General features: G+C 44.7%; 6 protein-coding genes across 6 annotated transcripts; 3 read left to right on the top strand and 3 right to left on the bottom strand.

Annotated features, from left to right (window-relative positions):
- Positions 1 to 36: 36 nt before the first annotated feature.
- Positions 37 to 2,892, bottom strand: BYT42DRAFT_202909 (uncharacterized protein). Its single transcript, XM_051562531.1, has 6 exons — positions 2,372 to 2,892; positions 2,124 to 2,288; positions 1,762 to 2,060; positions 1,415 to 1,688; positions 584 to 1,353; positions 37 to 522 (listed from the first exon to the last, which is right to left on the bottom strand). Exons 1-6 carry the CDS (start codon positions 2,790 to 2,792, stop codon positions 367 to 369), a joined length of 2,085 nt encoding a protein of 694 aa, XP_051427590.1. The 5' UTR covers positions 2,793 to 2,892; the 3' UTR covers positions 37 to 366.
- Positions 2,893 to 3,770: 878 nt separating this feature from the next.
- BYT42DRAFT_557594 (uncharacterized protein) lies at positions 3,771 to 5,811 on the top strand. Its single transcript, XM_051566915.1, has 3 exons — positions 3,771 to 4,504; positions 4,566 to 4,638; positions 4,722 to 5,811. Exons 1-3 carry the CDS (start codon positions 3,886 to 3,888, stop codon positions 5,698 to 5,700), a joined length of 1,671 nt encoding a protein of 556 aa, XP_051427589.1. The 5' UTR covers positions 3,771 to 3,885; the 3' UTR covers positions 5,701 to 5,811.
- A 685-nt stretch (positions 5,812 to 6,496) lies between these two features.
- Positions 6,497 to 7,306, top strand: BYT42DRAFT_557593 (deoxyribose-phosphate aldolase). Its single transcript, XM_051566914.1, has one exon. The coding sequence runs from the start codon at positions 6,553 to 6,555 to the stop codon at positions 7,258 to 7,260; it is 708 nt and encodes a 235-aa protein (XP_051427588.1). The 5' UTR covers positions 6,497 to 6,552; the 3' UTR covers positions 7,261 to 7,306.
- BYT42DRAFT_557590 (P-loop containing nucleoside triphosphate hydrolase protein) lies at positions 7,307 to 9,868 on the bottom strand. The gene is made up of 12 exons (XM_051566913.1): positions 9,337 to 9,868; positions 9,247 to 9,284; positions 9,082 to 9,184; positions 8,868 to 9,016; positions 8,590 to 8,808; positions 8,341 to 8,529; positions 8,254 to 8,282; positions 8,096 to 8,190; positions 7,934 to 8,022; positions 7,799 to 7,862; positions 7,703 to 7,740; positions 7,307 to 7,642 (listed from the first exon to the last, which is right to left on the bottom strand). Exons 1-12 carry the CDS (start codon positions 9,510 to 9,512, stop codon positions 7,347 to 7,349), a joined length of 1,485 nt encoding a protein of 494 aa, XP_051427587.1. The 5' UTR covers positions 9,513 to 9,868; the 3' UTR covers positions 7,307 to 7,346.
- A 674-nt stretch (positions 9,869 to 10,542) lies between these two features.
- BYT42DRAFT_543160 (60S ribosomal protein L23) lies at positions 10,543 to 11,416 on the top strand (the record flags this gene model as incomplete). Its single annotated transcript, XM_051565663.1, has 3 exons — positions 10,543 to 10,552; positions 10,926 to 11,227; positions 11,315 to 11,416. 3 exons carry the CDS (start codon positions 10,543 to 10,545, stop codon positions 11,414 to 11,416), a joined length of 414 nt encoding a protein of 137 aa, XP_051427586.1.
- A 136-nt stretch (positions 11,417 to 11,552) lies between these two features.
- Positions 11,553 to 13,158, bottom strand: BYT42DRAFT_202571 (ras family-domain-containing protein). Its single transcript, XM_051562530.1, has 9 exons — positions 12,980 to 13,158; positions 12,824 to 12,901; positions 12,686 to 12,747; positions 12,561 to 12,627; positions 12,426 to 12,492; positions 12,345 to 12,360; positions 12,220 to 12,257; positions 11,914 to 12,149; positions 11,553 to 11,841 (listed from the first exon to the last, which is right to left on the bottom strand). The coding sequence occupies exons 1-9, from the start codon at positions 13,004 to 13,006 to the stop codon at positions 11,770 to 11,772; spliced, it is 663 nt and encodes a 220-aa protein (XP_051427585.1). The 5' UTR covers positions 13,007 to 13,158; the 3' UTR covers positions 11,553 to 11,769.
- Positions 13,159 to 13,284: the final 126 nt, after the last annotated feature.

Genomic DNA, 13,284 nt, shown 5'->3' with positions numbered 1-13,284 from the left:
AACGGATCTTCGTCTCCAATGATGTGGCAAAGTTTCAAAGGTAATATGATGTATTTTATTTGGATCATGGATAATATGATAGGTGTTTTTCGGAAATAATAGGTATGCATGAACAAAAGTCGTGGAACGAATGTTGAATAAAGAATGAAGGAAACATGCAAATGAGTAATGCAATGAATTTTAGCTTTCTTTAGAAGCGATATGAACAGCCAATGACGGACGGGCAGTGCATCGATCTTTCATATTTACCAATGCGGATTTCCCGTCTCCACTGAATGCCAGTTCTTTGTTGATCACCTCTGCTTGCCGATAAATACGCTCCAAAGGAGGGGAGGCAGGACGGTTATTGTACGCTACGCATAATAGTTAACGGCATGCTCGGATCGAAACGCATGTCCGAAAAAGCTTACCTAAAATAGCGGCATTCAATTTAGTGGCGAGAGCATCGCGTCCCGAAATATCCAAGAGATGGGCCACAGGACTGGACATCGGGTCAGGATAAGCCAAAAGAGAAAAGACATCCTATTGGTTTAAGAATGTGGATCAGTTCATGCGCCATGGGGAGCCGAGTATTCATGCCTACCATCAGTTTTGTTCTTATATGAGGGCGTGGATCATGACGAAATTCATCTTGTAATTGGTGACCGAATTTCATGGCTTTTTTCATCATGGAGGACGTGGTGGAAGAGGCCGAGGTCAAATTCTCATCTTCTTCCAATATCTGGTCGTAACTGAGCATGCCGTTGGAATGCGATCGCAAGTTGTGAAGGCTGCCAATACTGCTATTGCTGTTACTGCGTCGTTTTGTCCAAACATTGGGTCTTCGATGAATGTCTTCGTGACTTAATCGTCGACCACGGTCTTCATCGATCATCATGGGTTCGGAATCAAAGTAAGAAGAGAGCGAAGCAGACATGCTTTGCTGATTCGGATGGCTGCTCGGTGAAATAGAAGCAGCAATGGAAGCATAACTTCGACGCCTTCCGGGAGCGGGAATCGGGGTGGAGGAAGCCGAAGGTGAAATGGTAATGGGAATGGCGGCGTGACGTGATTGTCGGTCTTCGGCATGGTCCAAGGAATCACTGATGACACTGCTGTTACTACGACTACGATTACTACACAGACTCATATGATCGTCACACGAGAGCAAACTGTCATTATCATCCGACCGCAAACGTCCTCTTTGGACCTCCTGTTCATTGCATTCACGAATCATTTCAATGAATTTGTGACATTTGAGATCCAGCGAAATATCTTGATCGACCGTGTCTCCATCTAGTACGCCGGGAAAATAACGTTCCGTCAACTCCATCGCAAGATCCACGTCGCCGGTAATAACAGCAGCTCGGATGGCTAAACCAAATCACGCTCAACAATACAAATCCAATTCAGTGGTACATGCTGGTGAACTTACCCTGCCGCTTTTGCATATCGCTCTCCTCTTTTTCTCGCTCACGCACATCATCTGTTTCAGCGTCACCTGTATAGGATAATGGCAAATGCTTTGTTGCCGCATACTGAGCATTCGCCACCAGACTTTTGGCTGTATCTGTGTATCCATGGTGGATCAGATAGGTCAAGACCAATTGATCAAGCATGGTGTCGCTGCTGCGCGCCGTATTTGTTTCTGATGGAGGTTCAGGTATTGGCGTATGCAGAATGTCGTTCCATATATCCTGAGTTTGATTCTTTTATTGGATGATCAGATCATCGTTAGTCGATTGAGCCTTTCCCTCTCCCTAGTATCGAACGATATCTTACCGTCACATATTGGATAATGTCAAAGGCAAACGGTTCATCGCCGAAATTAACCAACACATGTTCTCCTGGTGTCCGCAGCCCAACACATGGGTACAAGTCGATGGACGTATCCAGATTCTCAAAGGCTACACCAAGAAATGCTCCGTTTTTGGTGTAAAACGCCGTCTTTTTCGCAAAGTTTACGCCACACCCGATCACGTCTCCCGTAGTGAAGCAAGGACCAAATGTCTTTCCGATGCCCGATCCAGCAAACGAATGACCATCATCGCCATGATAACCCCATGAATCCGGATCCCAGCCTAGCCATGGTCGATTAATGTTCTACAGTTTATCCAACGCATCACTCTCCTCATGTAGGTTACCTGGTAACCGATCCAGTTCGTTCTGTGAGCTGCAAAATCCTATACCGATATACCCGTCTTCGCCTTTGGAAATAACTGTGAATTCAAAGTAATAAATGCCGCATTGCCGACGCATGGGAAAATTTGCTCGAACAGAAGCCGCATGCGATTCGTTTTTGCCGGGTCCTACGTGTTTTAAGAAAGGAGCATGAGAAATACGGGCGGGTGAACTCTAGTTTCTTGATAAGCTCTTGGTGGTGTTTCCCTACCGTTGTAGATCAAGTCGAGTCCATTAGGTTCGACTTCAATGTGTCGTGACTTATCCTTTGGATTCCATACAGATGGCAGCCGGAGATCCAAAGAGTCCAAGAATTGCTCGTGTAGCGATGGTGGCGATGTGGGGGCGGGTGGAGGGTTGGTTTTCCAGGAAGACGTGGTGTGTGCCCACTGTTTCGAGTGCTTGCTCTGAATATAGTTGTATTGCTCTAGGGCCAGTTCACCGTAATGGGTCTGTTTGAGATAGGACGGGTATTTAGGTGGAGCGAGGGAGTGTTGGAGCGATGGACCGGGTGAGTGCGGGTGGTGACCGTGTCGTTTGGTTTGAGGGGAGTTTGTCCACGGAAATGAGTGAAGCGGAGGAAATGCTGAAGAGTAGGAGGGACTTGTGGCCAGAAAGGTTAAAGCATCCATGACTCTGGTTTTTTGATGAGTGGAGAAGACCGAGAATATTTACACGAAAAAGGGAAAAAAGCAAGTTGAAAAAAATAAAAAGATAATAACAAGGTTTATGCGCCATGAAGAAAAAGGAAGATTTCCATTCGACAACAATGTCATTCGAACACAGATATATTTAAATCTCCGATTACCACCCATCACATCATTTGCACAACCCCTCCACTTTCAACCAAGACATCATACGATACAACACCATGCCAATGAAACGCGTGCTGTATGCATACTGCTGCTTGGTCACTGGTCTTTCACCTTCATCTCTTTTCGCCTTTGTGTGATCACCGGCCCCCATGTGAAAAGGTACTCCTTTTTATCCTTTTTCTGTCCCCGCTCTATGGGTTTTGCGAGTGGCGCTGATCTTGATCGGCCAAGTTCGTCACATAATGAAGACCCGCTGCAAGGCGCCAAGTAATCGAGAACATTGGACTGTTGATAAGCCCGTTGTCTTTATTCACTTTGGTAATACAATGATTGCAGTGGATAGGTACAGAATTTGGCAGAAAAATGATAAAAAAATGAACAAATTCCATCCAATTAACCACGGACAATTTATGAAAATTGAAACCTTTTTGATTTCACCTCTTTATTTCAAGCGCGATAGTCTAATAAAGAAATCATGAGTTAAAAAAACTTCACTGTTGCACGCATATTTTTTTTTTCTTCTTTTTATCTACGATCCATGGGCGGCTTCGGAAAAAGATGATCAAAGTGGTTTAGCTAACTTAAAGCAGCAACTGGCTTTAAACTAAAGTGGAGGTATTGCCGCCAACGTTACTTCTCTTTTTACTGACTGTGGAACAATGCTTACTTCTCGGCAGTGAAGCTCAATGTTTGTTCACAGAAACTTTGTTTCTGCTCCCCTTTTCACAATTGCCCAAAATGGAATAACCTTTTTGACGTCCCGGTATATCCATTTTTTCAAAACTCCGCCACTCTTCTCAGTCACATCTCCAGGCTACTGTTGAAATTTTTGTTTTGTTCCGTCTGGATCCAGAGCAATTTTTCTTTCGCTTTTCTTTGTCATTTTTTTCATTCGTTTCATTCGGTAGCCATGGTGCACTTGGAACACACATTGAGCAGCACGCTGGAAACAAAATGCGCCATCGATCCGAGTCCGAACAAGTCAAAGAAGAAGAAACCAAAAAAGAAAACTGTACTTGAAGAGATCGATCCGTTTTACGTCCAGGCTCTCGCTAAATATCCAGTAAAACTATGCAATACCCGAGCCAAAGGTCGCCACGCAGCCGCGGCTCAAGACATTAGCCAAGGCACCGTCGTATGCCTTGAACAGGCCACAGCCTTTGTCGTTCGATCCGACTACATCGACCAGCAATGCCACGTCTGTCTAAGTGACTTGAAGCAGAAACTCATGTGCAGCGACTGTAAAATGACCTTTTACTGCTCCCAAGCATGTCTTGAGAAAGATTCACTTCACTTACTGGCATGCTCACCTCTGGCCGCGGCTACGGCTATCGGCCGGTCGACCGACGTAGACCCCGACTTGTTACGGTTAATGACCTTGTTGACTGCACAACGCTGCAAAGAAGCGTCCAACGAACTTCAAAATAACACCATAACTCTGCCACCTACACCCTATTGGTGCGTGAATGAACTTTTAAGCCACAAAGAGCAGGCAAATCCTGCTTTCATCAAAGTGGTGACTGAAGCTTGTGAGTTGACAGCGGTTGTTGGGTGATTTTAGAAGGTCCACTGATTTCGTACGCTATGTAGCTCAACGACTGATTTCAGAAATGCCAGAGAGAATGCAAGTGCCTGTAGAGGACTTGGTGACTCTCGCTTGCAGGTAACGCCCTCAAAGCAGTCATTTGAGAAGGGGTGAAGCACTGAGTAAAATTTCGGCCTTTCTGCCGTTTTTTTTTTGGTTAGAATCAACTGCAATGCACATGGACTGGGTGATAATCATTCACGCAACACTGATGTGGCGCTTGGACTATTTCCAATGGGAGCCATGTTCTTCAATCATGCTTGCAATCCGAATGCCGCCTTTGTGGGGTTGGCTAACGGACAATTGGCATTCCGCACCATCCGGCCCGTTAAAGCGGACGAAGAGCTCACGGTCAGCTATATCGATCTGTACGCCCCGAGAGATGAACGACGACAGGAATTGTTGCAAACAAAGCATTTTTGGTGCAAATGCAAACGCTGTACAACGCCTATCGAGAATTCGGTGGATCGCTTGTTATCCGGTGTTGTATGTTCAAACTGTCGACAGGACGTCTACTGCATCCCGCCCTTATCCATTGACGATGTCACACGTGGGTTGAGTGCAGTTCAAGCCAGTCCAAATACATCCTGGAAATGTGCTAGATGCGGTCACAACGAGGCTACCGAAACTGTTTACAGCATTCTTGAAAAAGGGCAGCAAAACTATATGAATGGCCTGGTTGCTCTTCGTCAGAAACGCGATTACAGAGGAGCTCGTCAGCAGTTGGAGCCATTTATCAACGTGAGTTTCGACGATTGGTCCGAGAATGCTTTGGCACCTCTGCACGCTTTGCGGCTTAATGCCGCCATCCCGCTCATGAATTGTCTACGACGCCTGAACGACATCAAGGGAGCGGTAGAAGTGAATCGGTTCATTATCAACTTGCTGGAAGAACATGCCAAGCAACATTTACCGGAAAACACAGCAGAAATTTCAGATTTCTGGCAAAATCTCGGTGAATTGGCGGATGTCCTAGCTGAACAATACCGTGGCTTGGGTCGTGCACCGCTGGAGAAACGATGGTTCAAGGAAGCTCGTCAAGCTTTCACTCAAGCCGCAAGTATTCGATCTATTGTGTATGGCGCCGACCACCCAAAGACTAAACATGTACAACAATTTGTTGCTTGTGCCTCCTGTTAAATGTAGAAATGATGTGTTTCACTGTCTGTGTATTTATTTATTTTATTTTTTGCAATTTTTGTCATTTGAATTTTCCGGTATTAAAGCAAGTTAAAGCTGGCAAAAGCTGTTCCAGAAATTCCTGTATGCACTCAATTTGTTTGTATTACAGAACTGTGATGACAAAAGAATCCAGCCCCTTCATCACTACGATGAACTCATACGGAGTACAAAACTCTTGTTACTGAATTGCAACCAAACTGTTCCATACATTGGGGCGTCACGTTGTGTGTTGTGTGTTGGAGCAATTAGGTTTTGACAGGCCACATTGTCTCTTTACATCCGCGGAAGGAAGGGAAGTGTGTATTTTGAACCCCGCCATCGCTCCAGGAAAGTCAGGCTGAGCACTGATGTATGGAAAAGAATTATGAATATTTCCATACATCCTAAGGGATCATTGTGAATTGTCACCTGCAATATGTTTTCAGAAGAATAACATGAATCAGGTATTTCTACGAGAAAGAGGATGGTCCACTATCAGAATGTTTGAATACTTGAACAAATGGGCAAAGATCAGAGAACTGCATCCGAGAATCTAGAGCACTGGTTTTCTAAAATATTCACTACAAAGTTTACTGCAACACTTGAGCTGTTTTGAAGGCAACTACTGACAATAAAAGAAAAAAAAAATGAATGCTTTGTGTCACGAGCACTTCCAGCTTACTCAAGCGGAATTTCAAGGGCCGAAAGAAGAAGCGAAAATCCCAGGGTTTCCTTTGGAACACCGATCAGTGTGTTAAAAAGGGCCCTTTTCCAAGTTTTTTTCCACCTTTCCCGTTTCTCACATTTCCACTTTTTATTCTTGCTCTCACCATGTCCAACATTTCCGTTGATACAATCACCTACAAGCAGCTCGCCAAGATGTTCGATCACGCCATCTTGAAGCCCGAGCATACCGCCAAGGATGTTGAAGAAGGCTGCCGTCTGGCTCGTGAGTACGATGCCATGTCAGTGTGTGTCAAGCCCTGTGACGTGAAGCAAGCCTCCGAATTGTTGAAAGGAAGCGATGTCCTTGTTGGCACCGTTATTTCTTTCCCTCACGGCAACTCGCCCACCGCTGGTAAGGTGGCCGAAGCTTTGCAGACGGTTGAAGACGGCGCTGTGGAACTCGATATTGTGATCAACATTGGTCACTTGAAATCCGGGAAATACGATGAATGCCAAAACGAAATCAAGACCATCATTGACGCATGTAAACAGAAGAACCCCAAGGTTATCTTCAAGATTATTTTTGAAAACGCCTATCTCACCAAGGAAGAGATTGTCAAAGCATGTCAGATTTCGGTCGCCGCCGGCGCCGAGTTCGTCAAGACATCGACTGGTTTCGCGTCTTCGGGAGCCACTTTCGAAGACTGTGAACTTATGCGCGCCAATGTCCCTGACAATGTTCAGGTCAAGGCTTCCGGTGGTATCAAGTCGCTTGATCAAGTCATTACTTTCATGCAAAAGGGCGTCACTCGCTGCGGATCATCATCCACCGATAAGATTCTCGATGAATTCAAGAAGAGACGCAATATGTAAAAGAAAAAGGGCATAATAAAAAAGGAAAACAATACAAAGCAATGATGGTTTGTTGATGATGATCGATTATATGGAGCAGTGGGGGTTTATTGAGAGTTTTCATCTACATCTTCCACATGGGCAGTAGAAGGGTCGGCGCCACGGTTGTTTCGGTGGGCTTCGACCCAACTTGTTATCTGTTCAACGGCGGTTTGAGGGTGTCCTTTGTGGCCCATCAAAAAACCTTGCAGATGAGCCATGCTAAACTCCCCTTCCGGGACTTTGGAGGCAAATGCCTTGGCCAGTGATGATATGTCCGCGATGCTCGGGTAAAACTTGGTGAATAATTCGTGGGCTTGATCTTGCGTGGCATTGCCAAAGTGCACTCGTACATCAATACGTCCTATTTACACTCATTTTTAAATATCAGGGATATTCCTTGTTGTTAAGATGGGACTCGTACCTGGTCGTATCAAGGCGGAATCAAGCTTCTCGATGTGACTATGCAGCAATTGTCAATACATCATTGGACTTCACAGAAACAACATCGACTTCTTACTTTGTCGTCATACATAAAATGCGACCTTCTTGCGCTGCAACGCCATCAATGGCATTCAGTAAGCCTGGAGCGAAAGAACAAGGTTCAGATGTTTTTTTAATGCATACGTGAAGCAATGGGAGAAATGTGATTTACCAGAAAATGTGATGTTATTGGTGGCCGTGGTATCGCCGCGGTTTCGTTTCACAAAGGCGGCATCCACATCTTCAATAAGCAAAATGCAACTACGGAAAAAAAAATATTTCGTTGGTTAATTCTTCCTCGCCCTGCCATGATGCATTCCTTGAGCGTACTCACCGACTAGGAGTATCTGATACCAATTCACCCAAGGTGTCGTCGGACATACTTTTGTTGCTAAGGTTTACAACGTAGATGTTGAGACCTAATTCTCCCTACAAGGTAAACGTATAAGGCTGTGGGTAATAAACACATCTTGTTGTCCATGGGCATCGTACCGCCAAAGAGTATACGAAACTCGTTTTTCCTATGTCGTAAAGTCGTATTAGTCGAGCATGGAGACTAGGCAAACTATTCGCTTTTACCAGATCCAGGCGTGCCGTATAAAAGGTAACCGCGACGGTAAGGAATACCGCGATCGCTGTACCATTGCTCCGTGGTCAAAAATTCCTGAGCATCTACGACGAGGCGGGACTTCACGTTGGGAGGAATAACAATGGTGTTTAATGGTCTTTTCGGGCGAGAACGTGTACGACGCCATGCACCGTATTGATCTACCCAAAGAAAATATGTCAAACCAAAATGCTTGTATTTGAGTAATAAGAGAGCAGTACCTGCAGCAAAAACAACGGTGCGACTCAGATCGCGGTCAATAAACTTCTTTTGAGCTTCCAAAACCAGCGATTGTAACAAGGTACGCGTACGACCAAATGTGCTAATTTGGATTCTCTCCAGCGGTGTATTGCTTGATACTACCATCCCGGGGGAAGAAGGGCTCGGCCGTTCACGGGTCAACCAAAGTAGCCGGTTTTGATAAACAAAGAAATGGATTCCTTGAAATAGATATTTGACATAAAAGCGAGTACCCTTTTTGGAGAACAGAATGACTTACCTGGGGCAGGTAAGAAGTACACGGGTGGCAACATGGCATCCAATCCTTCGCCTGTGACACGTTGACCTGCACGACCAATGGATGTTGATACAGAAAATTGGCGGGCATTGCGCGTATATGGATGTTCGCTCAGCCAATTCAGGATCCAGCTAAAGAAAAACGCGATGCGTCACGATTAACAAACCTTTTATCGATACTTCCTCCTGATCTGTACCTGTAAGATTCATCACGGCTATCGAAATCGGCTGTAACGATGGTCCGCTTTTTCAAATACTCCAATACATATCCACCGAAATAACGAAAGCCCGCGATCGTACCTACAGTCAATCACTGGCGATTATGAATTGTGTTTCTGCACCGTACGCGGATGCCAACTTACCGCCAATGACAGCCAACTGAAGACCGCCTGTTGCCAATCTATTACGCCATTAGCCGTTGCGTTTACACCATTTCTATACAATAGGCTTACTCTCCAACACCGAGTTTCTCTGCTATAGTGGCTATAATGCCTCCAATGGTTCCGTGGGCATCGTCAGGAAGTGAGGAGAAAGCGCGAGAGTAGCCATTGGCACGCCTTGCCACAATCGATAGATAAGGTGGAGTTAAAAAGGCGTTGGAACCAGCTGTAACGATTGGTAACGGCATGAGCGATTGAGTTTGGGCCTGATCGGTCACGTCAATAAGAAGTGTATGCGATGGAGCTGAGTTCTTATTTATTTTCTTTCATCCGTGTTCAGAAGTGCGTTGCTCCTGTCCTTGTGTGGCGTTCAAGCATTGAAAGCAACTATAGAATATGATACAACTCCTTTTTGGGAATGATAACTGTCTGTATCATGTATGTTGTACCTTGCAAGCATTTTCTTGGTTCTTTTTACGCTTAAATACGCGTATTCAAAAAATCATGCTTTCTTCGTCTTGTTGCATATGTTTGGTTGCAAAAAAAAAGAGAGGAATAAAAAGTACTCTTGTGTCTTATTGATTAGACTCAAGCAGGAGATAATTCCTGTAAGAAATGTTTAGCGGGCTATAGGCAACGGTCGCGTCAAATATAAATACAACAGCACTTTTTGCGCTCTGAAAGGCTCATCTTAGTGGCAAGCCCATGTGCACTTTTTTTTTGAAGCATATTTACCGTATGCACACCTATAGCGCACCCACTAATAAGATTTATGGTCTGTATAGGATACTTATTTCCAGTAATACAATTTATAATGGTGTGCGCTCACAACATCTTTCGATCTTTGGAGATTTGGTTTGCAGATGCCAGAATTATGATTAGAAAATATAGACACTACATAGAAAGTACGGAGAAGCCGATAATTTCATTCAGAATATTTTCTGTTCGGATAGGGCAGCTTTTTGTGCGCTTGAATACAAAAAAAGCCATAGGATACTCGTAGACGTTTTGTGATACACGATCAAGCAAGCTGAGTGCCGGAAAATATCAAGAGATCAGAGAATGCAAGACCTCGTGAGGGCTCACTCCTGCCCCACATTGCTCAGCCTAAATTTCCAAAAATGCCGGACCTGCCGGGCTTCGGAATTCATGGTCACAAATGTGACGGAGAAGTGCGGTGTGTGAATATGGTCCGGAAGACCTCCAGATCGCAAGTTGAAGGTCTTGAATCAAGGCGCCAATTCCTGGAATCCTCCTCTCTCATCCAAACTCTGCGCAATGCCTAAAGGTGTGTATCCACTACTACCTGTAACGCATCATCACGCTAGGAAGGGGAACGCGAATCATCAGCGAACCATCAACGAAGAATCGTGCACTGTATCACTGCCTATGGATGGATGAATTTGCAAGAGATGAATCCATGGGGATATAATCGACACTTTTTTTTTTCAATCCATACACCTCGCTTCATGATACATCGTCCATCCATTGACGAATCCATTGATTATCGCCTTCATTTGGATCTATTTCATGTTTTACCGTTCTCCATCGATGGATTTTCGTTCACCCTTCCAAGCTGATTTTTCTTATGCATATCCATGCTGTTCATTGACTTTTGGAATGGGACCACTAACCAAGTGATTTTTTTTACCTTTTTCCAGTTAGCATTTCCGGCACAAAGTACCGCATGACCCTCGGTTTGCCCGTTGGTGCTGTCATGAACTGCGCTGACAACTCTGGCGCCAAGAACTTGTACGTCATTGCTGTCCGTAACATCAAGGGTCGCTTGAACCGTCTTCCCGCTGCCGGTGCCGGTGACATGGTTGTCGCTACCGTCAAGAAGGGTAAGCCCGAATTGAGAAAGAAGGTCATGCCCGCTGTCGTCATCCGTCAGCGCAAGGCCTGGCGCCGCAGAGACGGTGTCTTCCTCTACTTTGAGGATAACGCTGGTGTCATTGTCAACGTAAGTCTTTTTTTTAGAAAATGGTCAGAATGTGAATGTGGAATGGAGTGGTCATATTGATCCTTCTTGTTCTTGTTTTTTTTTTAGCCCAAGGGTGAAATGAAGGGCTCTGCTATCACTGGTCCCGTCGCCAAGGAGTGCGCTGACTTGTGGCCCCGTATTGCCTCTGCTGCCGGTACCGTCGTCTAAACCCTCACAACAACCCTTTTCTCGACAGCATTCTGTTTATCGGTGAAGACTTGATTGTTACCAATAAACTTCTTGGAAAAAGACCGGATACATGTTTTCTTTGTTTGAATTCACTCAATTGATGATCATGCCATGTTTTTTTGAATTGGGAAAGGGGAATGCAGGAATCGCTGCGATCCATGAATATTGTATTTTTCACTTTTATCTGAACTGGCATGAAGAAAGAATAAGATGGGGGAAGATATTAGGAAAAAAAAAGATATTTTATGGAAGGAAAAACACAGCAATGGAATCAAAAATGGAAAGGCGTCCTATGGGAGAGACGGCATTTGATTGGGAAATATGAGGCAAACTTATGAACAGCAAGCGCCTCCTGATCCTTCTTCTAATGGGTTAGGTGCCGCTCCCAAACGGATTCCCGATGTCTATACGCAAGCCCCGTTCCATGGTGAGCCACGTGCCGAAACCGTTTTACTCCTTTTTGCATTGGAACTCACCTCGTTTGCAAATAAGCCGGCTTCGATTTTTTCATACACATCCTCGGCTGTCTTGACAAACGCTTCCTCTACGTTCTCGGCGGATTTGGCGGAAGTTTCGATGAACAGTGGAATGTCATTTTCTTTCGCAAACTTTTCAGCTTCTTCACTCGTTACTTGTCGCTGACGACGATCCAGGTCACATTTGTTGCCTATCAGCATGATCGTGGTATTTGGGTTGGCGTGTTTTCGTACATCTATAACCGCAACAGAGGCCTTTGAGCAACCCGAGCAGTATTCATCCGGTTAGTTTTTGGTCAAACTCACCAGCAAGCCATGTGGGAATATGTTCAAATGTTTCTCGTCTTGATGAATTTGCATGAGTTAGCATGATATGCCTGTGTAGTAGCAGGTGGGCAGTTGTGGGCTTTAAACTGCTTTGATCAAATTACCTGGAAATATCATACACTAAATCACGTCAAAAAGTTAATGTCGGAGTTCACGATCATCGTAATGTTTATGCTTTGACTTGCCTAGCAATGCACCTGCAGCGCCTCGGTAGTAGCTTTGTGTAATGCTTCTAAAACTCTCTTGGCCTGCCTGTGTATCTGTGTCAGATGCCTCGTTTCCACAAGGGTGCAACGGAAAAAAAATCCAACAATACGTACTGTATCCCAGATCTGTAGTTTGACTTGTTTATCCCGAACTGTAATGAACTTGGTCCCGAATTCAACACTGTCGACCTGTAAGCATGCTTCCTCGATGGGCAAATTTGGAGGATAATCTCACTTACCCAATCGTCAGTTCACGTCCAGAGTAGAATCTTTTGTCTGTGAATTGAAGTAAAAGGCAAGACTGGGAAGTAGATTGAAACCAAGTTAGTTATAATTTCAGAAATCTGTCACTGTGTTCGGGAGATATTATACTATACCTTGCCAACGCCTGTAAGAGAAACGATGGAAACTGGTATAAGTCTCGTGCTCAAGTTATGCGACATTGCCTGTTTTACCTGAGTCACCGACGATGATATACTGTCAAAAAGTTGTCAGAAAACAGCCTTTGAAAAAACGGGAATGGGGGAACCTACTTTTATGATATAGTTGTAGCCTGACATAGGTGTATAAAGCGCAATAGTTTATATACTGAAAACAAGAGAAAAAAAAGGTGGCGTGAATTCCAAACGATGAGAAAGAAGTATGAGCAGTGTTGAAAAAAAAGGCAAAAACGAAACTCCATTTTAGGTCATGCACCGGTCTCACGTGCAGTCCCACTGAGGAAAATATGATCATTTCTTCTCTCCTATTCCGATGGGCATCCCTTTCTTTGCCTCGAAAAACCCATCCTTCCTTTTTTCCAACAATCTGTACGGAATACAGCACGTTACCCTCGTCA

This window comes from Radiomyces spectabilis, assembly GCF_025331425.1.
Source record: "Radiomyces spectabilis strain NRRL 2753 chromosome Unknown BYT42scaffold_2, whole genome shotgun sequence".
NCBI classification, from domain to species: domain Eukaryota; kingdom Fungi; phylum Mucoromycota; class Mucoromycetes; order Mucorales; family Radiomycetaceae; genus Radiomyces; species Radiomyces spectabilis.
This window is presented reverse-complemented; position numbering and strand designations above follow the sequence as displayed.